Below are 15,150 nucleotides of genomic sequence, written 5' to 3' on the forward strand. Positions count from 1 at the left end.
ATGAAGACATTTTCTTTAGATGTCAACTGGAATATTTTTGGCGATTTAGATTTTTTTATGACACATCAAATTATTTTGAGTAATCATGAATGATTGAAGGGTGAATGTTGTCCAAAGAGAATTTTGCGGAATTGTTCAAAAATGAGATACAAATATAGTTGTCATTGCCAAATATGTTCAAGCGCATAAGTATGCTTGTGTCTAACATTTTACTACGAGTCTACTTATTTCCTGAACCATCCAATTAAGTCATTAAAATTATACTACATTTAAATAACAAAAACAAATATTGAGCCGGACAAAATGTATCTCATTAGTTTTTGCACAGCAATATAGAACTGATTTTAAAAACACTCCTAAAGCAAAACTAAGCCTGACAAGTTTATGAACAGCAACTATGCCCTACTTCATAATTTTACAATGACTCAACTTAAAAATTTTTGTGGGGGACGTCCCCTGAATAGAGGCAGTGTCCTCAAGTATGAAACATCCACATTATTTACTAGGAAGGTCGTAGGGAGTGCAGGGCCGAGTTCCAATTGCCTAAAAAACTTTGACGAGGGTCATTTGACAGCTTGAGGCTTGGCGGTGCGATTGCTGTGCCAGCCAAGTGGTATCAGTGACCAGTTTCACGGTGCGGCGGGTATAGGGGTGGAAAGATCACCGGGTGGGGGGGGGGGGCAGGATAAGCTAAACTTGTTTGTTTGAGGGATAAAATGAAACTATAACCTAACCTAACCAAACTTGCTGATTATGAAAAATTTTTATAAAGGTTTACTAATTCAATCGATATTAGGGTAGCCCAGTTAAGAAATTGTACCCGGTCTCCGTTACATCCTGCCCAATACACCCCCTTCCACCAATACCCCTCGCCTAAATCACTCTTACGCTCTGCGGAGTCAAACGGCACTCGGGCCTACCTGACGGTTTTGACAGTTTATGACCCCCCCCGGTAAAGAATAGAACGGCACTCGCTCCGTTTCCTGGTCGTAGGTGAGCCTTCATAAGATAAGGTTCCAAACCATTATGACAACAAAAACTTACACAGTCATCTGTGGTATTAAACCTTTGACAGTCCAAAATAAGCTTTATGTTTTCTCGTGTACATCTCCAATATACCCCTAGTATCTGCTGTTGCCACAGCCTAATAACAAATATTTAATATAAGAAAAGTGCCGTTTTTTCAGCCTCGCATAGTTGTGCTCTTTGTTTCCACCAACACGTCCCATCATGTCTGTTCCACAGTGAGAGCGGCTAGCAGTTGCATCTCCAGAGCGCTTGGTCCAGGCGAGGTTTGTTCAGATCAACTTTCTCCTTTTCTTCCTCCTGGCCACTGTCAATCACTGTTCCCTGTTGTAAGAAAATAAAATATGTTTATGGGTTTGGAGGGTAAAGCAAATTGAGTAAAAGTAAATACATGCTTGCTTACGATAATTCTTTAAATTTCCACAACTAGTTTTCCCGTCATGTTGAGGCTGTACAAGAACATTCGTCTACTATAGTCATAAAACGTGAATCTGGCAGGAATTGAGTCTAGACTGAGAAGTTGAGTTTGGAAAAAACTGTCAACAAGTTAGGTGTAACAATTTATGATTGTACTCAAATTCCATTCCATATGTGGCACATACAAATTCATTCCAAACTTGTCATAGACGAGTAGATTTAGCCAATAATTATTGGGTCTAAATAATTAGAATGTAGATGTACAAAAAAAACATGTTTTAAAAATAAATAAATTTGTAGGTTAAACAAAACTTTTACACGGTTAAGTAATGGTTGATTTCACACAAAATAATCCATAATTATGATTAAAGCAAACAAAAAAACATGTATATTCACGTTTTTTCAATTGGAAACTATTTATTTTTCATGAGGTTAACGATGGATTATAATGAAGGTGATAAATAAGGTAAACAGCACCGTAAGTGTAGGCTTACAATCAATAAATTTGGCATCAGTGAGGATTGTTGCAAAAAATAAAAAACCTTAAATAAATCCATTACCTAATACAGTACTCTGTTTCAAATTATTCATTTTCTCAAATGCTTTTAACCCTTTTATATTCGTAAGAATTAGATACAAGATGAGAAATGTCAGCAACAATTACCTTAACAACATCAAATAACCCTGATAAAAAATGAATTTCATGCTAATAATCTTATTAAAGTTTGAAATTCAACATCTGGACCAAGATGTTTAGATTTTCCAGATTTCTAGAGTAACGTAAAACTCTAAAACAAGACATAACAAAAATATCCTATTTTGTTACATTATTTTATTTAATACCTCCCATATATTACAAATTTACAATGCAAGAGTTTTTCAAACTCTGATATTTTTGAATCATAGTAATATATTTCTTTTTTTTTATTAATTTCTACATTTCAAAGCTTGCAAGAGGAAGCAGGAGAGGCATAAGTACATAATAAGCCTATGTTCTTACACCTCTCCGTCTTGCAATCAACTATTCAAACAGTTAGATATTCTAAATTTTGTTTTTTGTCTCAGATAGGGAATAAGTTATTATTGTAAGTTTCATGGTAAGATCTGGACCTGGGCCCAATTTACTTGTTTTGATGTCCTCAGAGGCAAAACTTATGACAAAGAAGGGGGTAAATCTTAGGTAGGATGAACTCGATAGTAAACTATGCGGTGACCAAAGCCGTCCTTTGCAAATGCGAGGATATATGATTACTGGGCTTACAATGAGGTATGGAATTCCTCCCTAGCAGGTAGAGTGGTCGGGGGGCCCTCCCTCGGACATTTTTGCAACATTATACGTGCAAAGGAGGAGGAGACTTTAATAAAAGTTTTGACTTGACTCAGAACAACTACCTCTCTAAACAATTTCATAATATACTCCTCTTCACTCCCCCACTCGAGGCAACAATTGCCTGGACAACGTATTAACAAACTGTAGTAAATGCAAATATAAGCTGTAAGTTTTTGATTTCCCCTTCTCTGATCATAATAGTCTTCTATTACATTTGACTTTGAATTTGGAAAAAAATGTTGTTAATCAATATCCTGCTTTAAACTCTTTCTAAAGTAATTTTGCCAAAAGATTCGGTTGGTCTATTAGTAGAAAAGTTTGGTACTTATGATTAGATACAAGTGCTTAGTTGTATAAATTTATAGTAGAATATAACAAATCTCATATAAAAAAGTAATAACAAATGTAAAACTGCTTGGGAAGTCATTAAAACCAGTGGCACGTCCAACATTTCTCCCGATATTTTAAATACCTCTTTTATTGAATCAGTTGAAAACATAAAAATAAAAATTGTTAGTAATGCTTACAGTTCAAATGATCTAATAAAATTAAATGATCTAATAAAAATCACAAAAAAACTAAAAACCTGTAGTAGTAATGATGTTTATCTTACAGAAGAACCCCTCATATCCGGCCACCACGGGACCAAGCCCCTGACCGGATAACGATTTGGCCGGATAAACCAACCTACTATGAAAATGTTAATTCATACCTAATAATAATAGGTAATCAATATATGCAATCAAAAGTATAATTTAATTCTGTTCTGGGATCATTTTTAGAAAAATAAACATGTTTGTAAAAAGAAAAAAAATATTTGTAGGTTAAAGTCATTAAGTAATGAATGTACAAATATTATGATTCCAGGTAACAAAACCTATTAAATGGAGGTAAAAATGACAATAAATTGTACTTAAAGATCATTAGGACTTAAATGGTACATGCATTTCTATTCAACATTCTTAACCATTTTGTGAAATACAAAAAATAATGTACTCGTACTGTACTGTACTAACCCCACTTTGGAAATAATCAACCAACTGATCAGAGGTTAGGCCTACTAGCTCAACTGAGTATAGTGACTCAGCAAATAAATGTATGAACAAACAGATAAATAATGAGAACAATTTATTTTATGACTTGAGCAGTCACAAAGACTAGTGCCTGCATCTAAATGTCTGTAAACTGTGAGAAAAAAAATTTTGATATTGTCTTCCTGGAAGGGGCCGGATAAACAGAGGACCGGTAAAACCAAGGCCGGATATGAGGGGTTCTACTGTATGTCAAACAGCTTGCTTAAACATATTATTGGTAATCTAGCTAAACGTCTATCTTACTGCTTTAATCTCTGTCTCCTTTACGGTGTCTTTCCAGATGAATTAAAGGTCACCAGAGTCTATCCCATTTTTAAAATACCCCCGCCGCAGCAAACCTGCAGACTAAGCAAATTTACATTTGCCTGATTGGATTTAACACTAAAAAATACGGCCTACTACCTGGGCTGGGACCGTCCTTGTCAAGTGTAGTCGTATCTATATGTTCGATTTATTCATTTATTATGACGTGTGCGTGTGACAGTAATGTCTTTTATGTTATGTGTACCCTGACGATGCTGTATTAACGGTGAAACATGTAGGTTTTTAACCTCACATCAGCAACATTTGGATTACTTGACGAGGTAATTATACCACAATATTGTAGTTGATTAAGTTAGCAAATGAGCAAGATTGGGTAACAAGAATTGTGTTTTATGAGGTTTGAAAACCATTAAAAAATAGTTTTTTCAGACCATTAAAACATGAAAAATTCCAATTTTCATTCAGTTATCCTTTAAAAGACTTTGTACATTTTTAAAGTGTTGTTGTACAGTTAAAGGTTAGCGAGAAAATTCCAAAAAACTGTACATTTAAAATTTTAATGTATTTATATTCTTATGAGAAAAAGTACATGTTTTGATAAAATTTGGCAAATTTATTGATTTTATACTATACTATTAATATTTTAACTAAAAGCATTTTCTTACTTCCCAGCAGCAGCAAATCTAAGTACTGTACTCGTTAAACAGAACATTATTCAATAGGGAATAAATCTGACATATCAGAGAAAATATTAGAGTGTAAATCCAATCGGACAAGTGGAAATTAGCTTAATCTGCTGGTTTTCTGCGGCAGGGGTATTTATTTAGTACAGTATTATTATTATTGTGAAATTTTAGCGTTATAATAGTTAAATAACAATGTTTTATAAAGAAAATCAAGGTTTGTTTCCATTTAAACAAGTTATAGTTGCAAAATATGTGTGTGGGTTAAATCCCACTGCTGTTTTTAAACGTGTTCTGGACTGGTTCCCTCAAACACAACTCAAGTCTTATGTTTCCACCACTAATCTCACAAGGGATTTTTTTTATGGAAATGAAAGTTAACGATACTGACCTGTTTACTCGTTTGATCCCGAATGAGTCGTGCAAGAGATAGGAACACTTGGTCAATGTTGATGTTATGTTTACAAGACACCTCATAGAAAGGCATGTCAAAACTTTCTGCTATCTGTCAAAGCACAACATTAGGTTACAATTATATCCATCTACTGTTAACTTCTACAACACAGTTAATTTATATATATTACAATGTCTCGAGGGAATCTTCAGTTGACCAGATGTGACTAGATAAATTATTTTAATTATTCTTGATTATCCTTTCCCAAACACCATTTTTAAATGTACATTCACCATCTTGTAAATGATTATGGTATGAGTATGGTTATAAGAGAAAAGTGTACATTTGTACAAAATAAAAATTGTCTTCTGTTAACGGTTCGTCATTTAATTAGGAGAAAAGTTTAAAATCAAATTATCAGACAAAAATTGTGTGATACTGTATGGCACTCACAACCTTTTCTGATCACTCCCTTTATAACATATCTTAGGTGTATATCTTAGGTTTTACCAAAAGAGGCTAGGCTTTACTTTTCATCAAGTTTAAATGCCCCCATGTAGAAGGTTACGGCCCTTGTTATATTCTGTATGATGAAACATGTGTCCTGACCCTTCGTCTATCAGGCCCTGGCCATACATTATTGGCTAGTTATTAGTTAAATCATTACTATGGCAAAATGTCACATACCTTTTGCCCAATTTCTGGGTCTACAGTTCGTTGTTTGACACTATCACATTTGTTTCCAGCCAAAACTTTGACCACATTGGGAGAGGCATTCTGTAATCAGAATGAATATGCTATCACTCTACAGACCTCATAAAAGTTGGTGATACCTTGAAAACAATAGAGTGGAAATGAAAACCGGGCTATGTGCCAAAAATATCTTTTCCTACAGTCACCCGACAAAGTTGGCTTCCTTGTACTGTTTATAGTAGGCCTACAGAAAGCTGCTATTTGCTGCATATTTATACTTTGTCGTACGGTTTATACTTTGGCGCACATCAGGATTCCAACGAAACAACATTCCTACGATCTTAATAAACAAGAAAATACCTTTAAAGCATTTTTTAGGCGCGGAAACCACTTCAAATTACAAAAACATACGGAACTATATTCTCAAGTCGCGGAGCACATTTCTTGCCGAGGAAAAATAGCGGAGTGATACGGACCGGGTACTACTTTCTCTAGGGCACCTATTTGTGTTGCCAGCTGAACCTAAAAACGTGTTGTATAGTGTTTGAAAGACTAATTATTTATGTGCTTTATAGTGACTGTAGGAAAAATATAATGTGTAACACGAGTGCAAAAGGCCTTTGCTGCACTCAAGATCATTCTGCACGAGCCGCATTGCTCTCATGTGCAGCAAAGTGCCACTTTGCCCACTAGTTACACAAATAACTATTTTGAGTTATTGGAAAAAATATATAAATATTATTTTATATTATTATATTATTATATATATAATAATATTAATATATAAATATTAATAATATTAATATAATAATATTAAATATATAAATAAATATTATTATATATAAATATATATTATCCATAAAACCATTACTGTTAATTTTTTTTATACCAGATTATTTACAGTAGCTACAACAAAAGATGAGTAATCATAATTTGATGAAAAAACTCTTTTTAAAAGTCACTAATAAAATTTATAAATATATAAAGTTACACATTTGAGACAAGGGGTATGTCCATAATCATAGTGGTGAAAAACGAGCTAAGTACCTATACTTCAAACCCATAAAACGGGGTATGTGCAGAGTCAGTAAACATAAAAGGTTCTAAATATTTTATCATTTCAGACTTATGTAAAATAATAATAAAACAAAATAATATTGAAACCAAGTTTTATTAACATAAAACATCATAAAACCCGTAAAAAAACATAAGAGTACAGTACACGGTTATTATAACTGTCTAAAAATTTTACAATTAACTCTCTATAAAAGTCTTTGTTATCCTCCTTCAGAACTGGTGTCATATTCTTAAGGTCATGTTTCTTCTCTTTTTTCATTTTGGTTTATAGCATTCAAAGACTGGGGTATGTGTTTCAGAGCCTCTAGCTGCACGTTTTTCTTTAAGTTTTTTTCCATGACTCCAATTCACTGAGTGCTTTTTAGGATGTCTCTTCTTAGGATTAACTTCTACTAACTCTGTGTCACCCATTTTAAGTATAAACTCACGTGTACACCTCTACCAACACTGCCGGAACATTGCATAGCCTCAAAATGGGTTGTAAAGACGCTTGGCACATAGCCCGGTTTTCATTTCCTCAGCTGATGAAGTTGACCCATACGCATTCTAGCGGCCACTGTTTAAACGTCTTGGAGCTATTGTTTGCAGATAACCCGCTTTTTAACGTACTGGGCTTGGCAGATAGCACACATTTTGACACTTTTTTTACTTTTTTGGCACTTAGCCCGGTTTTTATTTCCACTCTACTAATTTCTGATGATTAATTGAAATTATCCATGAATGGTTCAAAGTAAATTTGTAAACACAAGATTATAAAATTATCCAATTTAGTAATTAGATTTATGATCAATGATCTTTTAATAGACTTTGTACCTTCCATTTGTTTTCACCTCAATGTTTTTTTTTTACGTTTGGTCAACGTAGCAGAGTACATGAGTTTATGAAGTAGAATCATTTCATTAAAAATGGACAGTATTTTTCAATTATCTCAATACGTTTATTCACACCTAACCTGTCAAAATATACACAATAAAATTAGTACAGTGCGGATAACTGGAACATACTGTTAATAAAAGTCATTGTGATATCCCTGTGAGGAGTAAATGGAACTAGTGGTGATAAAAAGTGAAAACAAGAGAAAGAATATGTAAAAAATAGGGCATATACAAGATGAGCATCAATATTCAAACATTAATATGTTACTTGTATTTGGGTGTTTACCTCCTTTATATTTTGTAGCCAGTAGGGAAGGCTATTGAAGGAATCGAGGCTTGTAACATCATACATAAGTAGTATACCCATAGCCCCTCGGTAGTAGGCTGTAGTCAATGTGCGGAACCTTTCTTGACCTGCCGTGTCCCTGAAATGGACAGAGCATAGTTTGGCGGAATTTTAATTGTTTAAACTCCATACTTAACATCAAAGCATAGATTTTTAGGATGTTTTTCTCTTAATTCAGCAGCCTAAAATTGTAATTTTGTTGGGGGTAGAATTAGACTAGATGGTCTGCCTGGCCCTAGATTAAGGGTACTGTTCAGTTTAGCAGTTTAGCTCTTGAAGAGCGGCCAACATAATTAAGGGTATTTTTTGAGTAGAATATGGATAAAGAATGAGTGTAGAATCTGGTTTAAAAAATGATTGTGGGGAAAGAAATTTTAGGAATGATGAATCCAACAGAAGCGGGTTCTTATCTCCTGGCAGTTCCTGTTATTCAAATTCTATAAAAGAAGCACTGACTATGAATTTAAAAGTATTAGAAAGTGACATTTACGATTAAAGTATGAAAGACTAATTTTTATTTAGAACTAAAGATTTAAGTTGGCTAAAACCGAATTAAGAATGTACCCAAGTAGCAAAAACTGTTGGCAAATTCTTGGCCCTACGTTTCTGTCCATGGTTCCATGGTTGGCCATCAGATCAGTATGTTTTGGCACTAAGTCTTACGGTTGGACAACTAACCAATTTTAAACATTGCTCCAACCCCATGGGGCCTAAATATAAAAACACAAAATAATAAAGATTAAGTAAGAAAAGCATATTTATCAGTTGAGTACGGTATATTGATTAAATAGTTCATAAAAACAAATTTTGAAAAAACTAGGAAAAAATATCTTAACCAGATGGGTCTCGAACCTGATTCCTTCGATTCATGAGCTTCTTACCTTACCTCTGAGCTATCTGTGATTGTTGATATTATGTGTTTTCAAGCGGTGAAAGAGGAGCCCAGTTGCAATGGTCGCAAATACTTAAAATGTTTTTGATACTATGATTCAGTTTAGGCTTCAAGTAGTTAAATTGTTTTCCTGAGAGTTGGAGAGGATACTGGTATTTGAGTACCGGTATAGATTAATTAATCTTTCCCCTTAAATTGTTCAACTATTAAAAATTTGCTAAAATAAGTTAAAGAATATTAATTTAAAAAATTATTTGCATTATTATTATTATATGTTAAGCAGGTGTTCCACCACTGTGTATAGTATCACAACTATCACAACATCTTCTGCTTGCTATATTTATTATATAGCGGGGGGGGGGGGGATCATGCATCCCTCCCCCCCCGAAATATTTCATATTTTATCAACTAACATAAATACTATTAGCTTGAGCATATTTTAGAGCTCAAATACGTATAAAATATGTTTTTAGGCTTTAAATTCTCCCTTTTTCTGGGGGATATTCCATACCTCCCCCCGACCCCCCGGTGGTCTTCCCCCCTAAATGAAATCCTGGGACCACCACTGTATAGACCCAATTTTTTTCCAAAACCATCTTATATTCTGCTGCCATAACATTTATTTTCTTATTAAATAAATCAATTTGTTAAAATGTGTTTTAGAATGTTTTATACTTAAATCCAACAAAGGCCCGACCATTCTTTCCTTTGTAGGGCCAAAGATTACAAGTTCACGTTGGGCCAACATTGGCAAGGCTTTAACATTTCCACCTTGCCGACCATTTCCCACCGTTGGGCCAACAATTTGTGCTACTTGGGTACCATCTTTGATTGAATACTGAAACACTTAAAATGTTAAGTCCCGAGAAAGTTAATATGTAAATAATTTATTTTACAAATGTTTAGTATGACAACATTCTACACTATCATAGTTTATTAAAGAAAACCCTTTACTTACCAAATTTGCATTTTAATTGGAGTTCCATCCAAATAGACAATTTTCTGTTTTAGATCAATTCCTGTAAAAAGATATGAAAATGTATGTCTTGTTTTAGCCATAGATTAAAAAAGTGTCTACTTGTTTAATCTATGATGCTATTTCTGTTTTTCATTTGTCATGGATCATAAAATAACCCCAAGTCAACCTATGAAAAACGAAGTTCCAATGTAACTTATGAAACGTTTATAATGAGTATGATATATAATGTGCAATTCCAATATTATTCTGAATACTATTGAAAACATTAAACTGAAATTGTTTTTAATTTTCTTCATGGAGAATATACCCATACAAAACTTTAATTTCTTTGAAACTAATATATGATTCCAAATTATTATTCATGTTCATTCATAAATAATCAAGCAAAAAAACCTAGAAAATAAATTATATAAAATTTAACATAGATCCCCATGTATTAAAAGAATACTGTAGTTTACTTACTGTAGTTTATCGACAAAACTATACAAATTTTCAATATTGTAAAATGATTGATCTGTCACATAGAAACAGCATATATCAGGGCCATATTTCCCTACCAGCGGCCGGCTGTTGGCACTCAAAGGTGGTGGTCTCACTTATTGGCCTCATAGGATATTTTTTATTTCCCAAACACAGACGAATAGTCTACTTGGGAATTATTATTATTTTTCTGTAGATACAATTTTGTTTTCATATAATTTTTTATACAGGAATAAAGAGATGTTGATTTGATTTTTTGAAGATGATAATCACAAAAAACATCTTAAGGGGGTTCGATTTTCTAGCTTATCTTTTATTCTCACGATCTCCGAAAGATTGTGCGATTTGGCCAAGATCGCTGGAGATGTTGAAGATGTTTTCGCATTCGCACAAGAAGTTAATTATTTTGCCATACATGTAGGAAACGTTCACGAATTCACCGTCACCGAGGACAATGTTCATGATTTCACCACGATTGCAGAAATTGTTCAAACCTATTGCACTAGGGTACAGTTAATATTTTTATAAATCAATACTTACTAAATCAACCAGATTTTGATCCGCTCCGATTTTGGCCCAAGACCCCTATCATTGTTATTATTAACAAATAAAGGAGGAAAGACATTTTAATAGAATTAGTTCAAACATCTTTTAGTTTAGTAATTAAAAATCTTAGGTTTACCAAATCATAACAAACTTTTACATTTTATTTTATATTAACTTCTACCTACTTGAAATATAATAAATATTTAAAAGATTATAACTGCGAGAGGAAAGAAACAAAGGTTTCTGACGCACGTTTATGATGTACATTTAGCATTTTAAATACTAACTGAAGTGAATAATAAAAGAAAACAACAGAATTGCCACCCTGAAATGTCCAACAGTTGTGACTGATAAAAACCTTTTACCCAGAAAAAGTGTAATTATTGAGCCAGAAGATGGACTAAAATACCACGGACAGACATGTAATAGTATATTACGTTACTAGTCCTGAAAATAAGTGTTTACCGGACGAGTGTGGTCGTTCCCGTGCGAGACGAAGTCGAGTACGGGATTACCATACGAGTCCGGTACACACATTTTGGACGAGTTACGTACGATAGTTTACGCCATACTGCTAAATCCTTACAAATCCTTATATATTTCCACCAACTAAAGATCTAAACATCATTAGTCATGGTTATGTTTTTGTTTATAACCACTCACTGCCACCTAAATACAGTATAATCAGCTGATTGGTGTCCGGTAAAACTCATTGCAGTACAGTATTACGCTATGATTTTCCATTGTTATTCTATGTTGAATAATGTAGTGTGGCGTAAACTACTATTTCGCAACGATTGCGTAAAGATAGTGTTAACGACACGAGTAGAAAAGTTAAGGTACGAGCCTTGGCGAGTGCCTTAAAATCTTCTACGAGTGTCGTTAACACTATTTACGCGAGTTGCGTACACTACTTTACCTACGACGGTGTTTTAATTACTAAAAATCACTACTCATAACTTCTAAGAGAGGTTATGTTTTTGTTTGTAACCTCTAATTGCCACTGACATTGATGCAACCTAACATAGTATCAAATACTAATTGCACCAATCAACAATTAAATTGGCCTTAACAGCTGATTAGTTGAATTTCGAATCATTACAATTTTGCTTCTCGTCTCTCAATCCTTGAACCTCATTGATCCGTTACCCGTGTTGTTATGAGTAAAATTATGCTGCTATGAATGTAAACAATGCTGTTATGAGATACTTTTCAATTCTAAGAACTCTAATGAAACGGCTACTTTAAAAAACGGTCGTAGGTAAACTTATATTACCGAGATATTATTGTCAATCTAATAATAATATTACCCAGTTGTTAAGTTTTGTTTCTTTCCCAACATTTTAGTCCTGAGTAAATAAGAAACTATAAGTCGTTGGCGACGTCTTGACCCATTTGAACAGGGTCATGACATTTCATACAGTAACTTATATTCTAATGGGACATGACATACCGCAGAGGATGGACAATCAAGAATCAAGATGTACATTCTAATATAAAAGCTGTATGAAGTAAATATTATAAATTTTACTTTTGGAGGCAAATACTAGCATTTTATTTTTTAAACTAGCACTTGATCTTAAATATTTACACATACTTATAAAAAGTCCCCAAAAATATTGGGAACAGTAAATATCCCAAATTATTCCCCCTTTCACGTTTGATCGGAAACATATGATTAACGTAGTTTTTTACTCTAATGCTTACATATGGTTATTTCAACTTGATTAAAGTATTGATAAAAAACCTATTAATTTTTGTAGTTGACTTTACGACCCAACCAACGTTATAATAGCACATAATAGTATATTTCGTACCTAGGGCCGAAAATGAGGTTTTGCCGGCTCGAGATAGTCTTTAAGTTCGAGACGAAGTCGAGAACTTAAATCGATCGAGAGCTGCAAAACCATTTCGGTCCGTGGTACGAACCCTATTTTTCACCACACTAATACCCTATTACCACTATTCACCACTATAATAATGCACACTGATAGTCAACACAACTACAACTTTAAGGTTATGCAAAGAAATAATTTGAGGAATCAGCAAAAATAAAAATAAATAGTTGTTGCTAGGCAACGATGACAATAACACAATTCTATTGCAACGCTATGGATTTTGATTGTGTACGGTATTTAAAATGCATTCATGTTTTAAGTAAGTAAGCGGACAGCTGATTTTGCGGCCCCGGGCTGTAAAAACCTGCTCGGTCCCCAAATTACGATGACAGCTGGCATGGCCAGCAAAACTTAACTTTCAGCCACCAATTATCGTATGTAATACTGTACAGCCAAAAACATCATAGTGTGGTGAAAATATTTTTTTTTTATTTTATTATATGACAATTCTTCCTCCCTAAATATGTATTTTTGAGTTGTCACAAACTCAATCACCATGGCTTCACCTCATAGGCTTTCAAGGTAAGGGATCTGAGCCATCTGATAAAGCGTTATCATGGAACTATAAACAAAAATTAAGCAAATAATTAACTGTATGTATACGTTGAATACATTTACAAAATTTGAACGTTATTTTCAATAAGCAGCGTTGCTATTTCCGATTGTGAGCAACAAGTTGCATCATTTCTATACATTACTTCAAAATTATAGAATAATAATAAATTTTATTATATTACGAAATTATGCTATGCAATAAAAATATTTATAAATATAACGAATTCGTGTAGGCCGTCGAGGTTAATTAGGCAAATTGCACAACATTGCATAACCCTATCACTGAGGTTTAGGAGTCCACGAAATCTTGAGTTGGTAACAGTGGGAGCTGTGAAAAATAGACCTAACCACTAACCAGATTGTCTTATCCATATAGGGCCTACAAAACATATAAGCTTTGTTTAATTTTCCCATTAGTTTGTACTAATGCTAACGGTTATTACAAATTACTAAATAGTGAAGTACCTAAGGTTGGATTCGGGTGTCTATTTTTTGAAGGTAAATTATTTTTCATGTGTCCGAAATATCAGAACCACATTACCAATTGCAATTAACGTTGTTGTTGTATTACTTTGCAGTTAAAATATTCAACAAATACTTAATTTAGAACGGTGTCTAAGAAAGCCGAACTAATAAAGACAGGACATCAGGATCAGCTGTAGCATTGACTATATACCATCAGCTGTAGCTACGAAAAGGGTTGAAGCTTACGATGTTCACTCACCAATAGTGGAAATGTAAGTATCGTAGTATTTCTCGTCACAGTATCTGTGCACTATGCATGTTTTTCCGACGTTTGAATCACCCAAAACCAAAACTTTATAAGTCGCCAAACATTCGGTGGCCATGTTGGGGGTCGATGGACCAACACCTGCGCATACATGTGCGCAAACGGGGGTGACTCACAATTCACCCACCGCCACCCGCTGTGGGATACGTCTTCCCTACTACTAGGTCAACAGTCCAAGTAAAGCCGGGATACTTTACAAATTTATTAATTATTAAGAAATATAATTCCAAATAATGGTTTACATGTTTTTTCTACCATAAAAATTTTACAACCACGTGTTTATTGTGAGCTTATAACCAAACCGCTGTTCTTGATAAACCGTTTTACTGACAAATACCGTTAATAAGCCTGTAACGTACGTTTCACTGTATGAAATGTTTTAATTTACTATCTTATTTATTTATTTATTTTACTATATTAAAACTAGTATTAGGCTAAACTTCGATCGGTTAGGCTAACACTAATTTTAAAACACTTACCGAGTCGCATGCAGGAGTATTCCAGAATTCAGCATTGGAGAACAATTAAACTCTTATTTTTATGAGATATACTACAGCAAAAGTTATAATTAAACCATAAAACACCAGATTACGTTACAGGTATTTTCACACATAGCGTAATATATCAGAAGACATAAAAAATAACTTAATCGAGTAGTTATTGAATTGAAAAGAATCAAATAAAACTTAGACACTAAGTAGGATATTAGCTAAAATGTGAACTTTAGAATTGTAAATAGGGTGCAATTAAAAATTGAATATATATTTTACAACAATCTAAATTCGCGGATGACAATAAAAATGTCTATTAT

At 33.6% G+C, this 15,150-nt stretch overlaps 1 protein-coding gene across 1 annotated transcript; it reads right to left on the minus strand.

Moving 5' to 3' along the window:
* Positions 1-715: 715 nt before the first annotated feature.
* On the minus strand, positions 716-14,403 carry LOC128998558 (ras-related protein Rab-13). Its single transcript, XM_054424750.1, has 6 exons — positions 14,274-14,403; positions 10,050-10,110; positions 8,140-8,278; positions 5,896-5,985; positions 5,206-5,319; positions 716-1,350 (listed from the first exon to the last, which is right to left on the minus strand). Exons 1-6 carry the CDS (start codon positions 14,395-14,397, stop codon positions 1,255-1,257), a joined length of 624 nt encoding a protein of 207 aa, XP_054280725.1. The 5' UTR covers positions 14,398-14,403; the 3' UTR covers positions 716-1,254.
* Between the last annotated feature and the right edge of the window lie 747 nt (positions 14,404-15,150).

This window comes from Macrosteles quadrilineatus, unplaced genomic scaffold, assembly GCF_028750875.1.
Source record: "Macrosteles quadrilineatus isolate MER2022 unplaced genomic scaffold, UCM_ALF_1.0 Scaffold_7__1_contigs__length_78375512, whole genome shotgun sequence".
Lineage (NCBI taxonomy): Eukaryota > Metazoa > Arthropoda > Insecta > Hemiptera > Cicadellidae > Macrosteles > Macrosteles quadrilineatus.

What these genes read in the sequence shown, in the direction of transcription:
- LOC128998558 (XM_054424750.1), bottom strand. Translation starts at nt 14,397, where the DNA reads ATGGCCACCGAATGTTTGGCGACTTATAAAGTTTTGGTTTTGGGTGAT. An exon ending in GGCTACAAAATATAAAGGAG is followed by an intron (nt 5,986 to 8,139) that starts GTAAACACCCAA and finishes TTCTGATTACAG; the next exon opens with AATGCCTCTCCCAATGTGGT. An exon ending in GGGATCAAACGAGTAAACAG is followed by an intron (nt 1,351 to 5,205) that starts GTCAGTATCGTT and finishes TTCTTACAACAG; the next exon opens with GGAACAGTGATTGACAGTGG.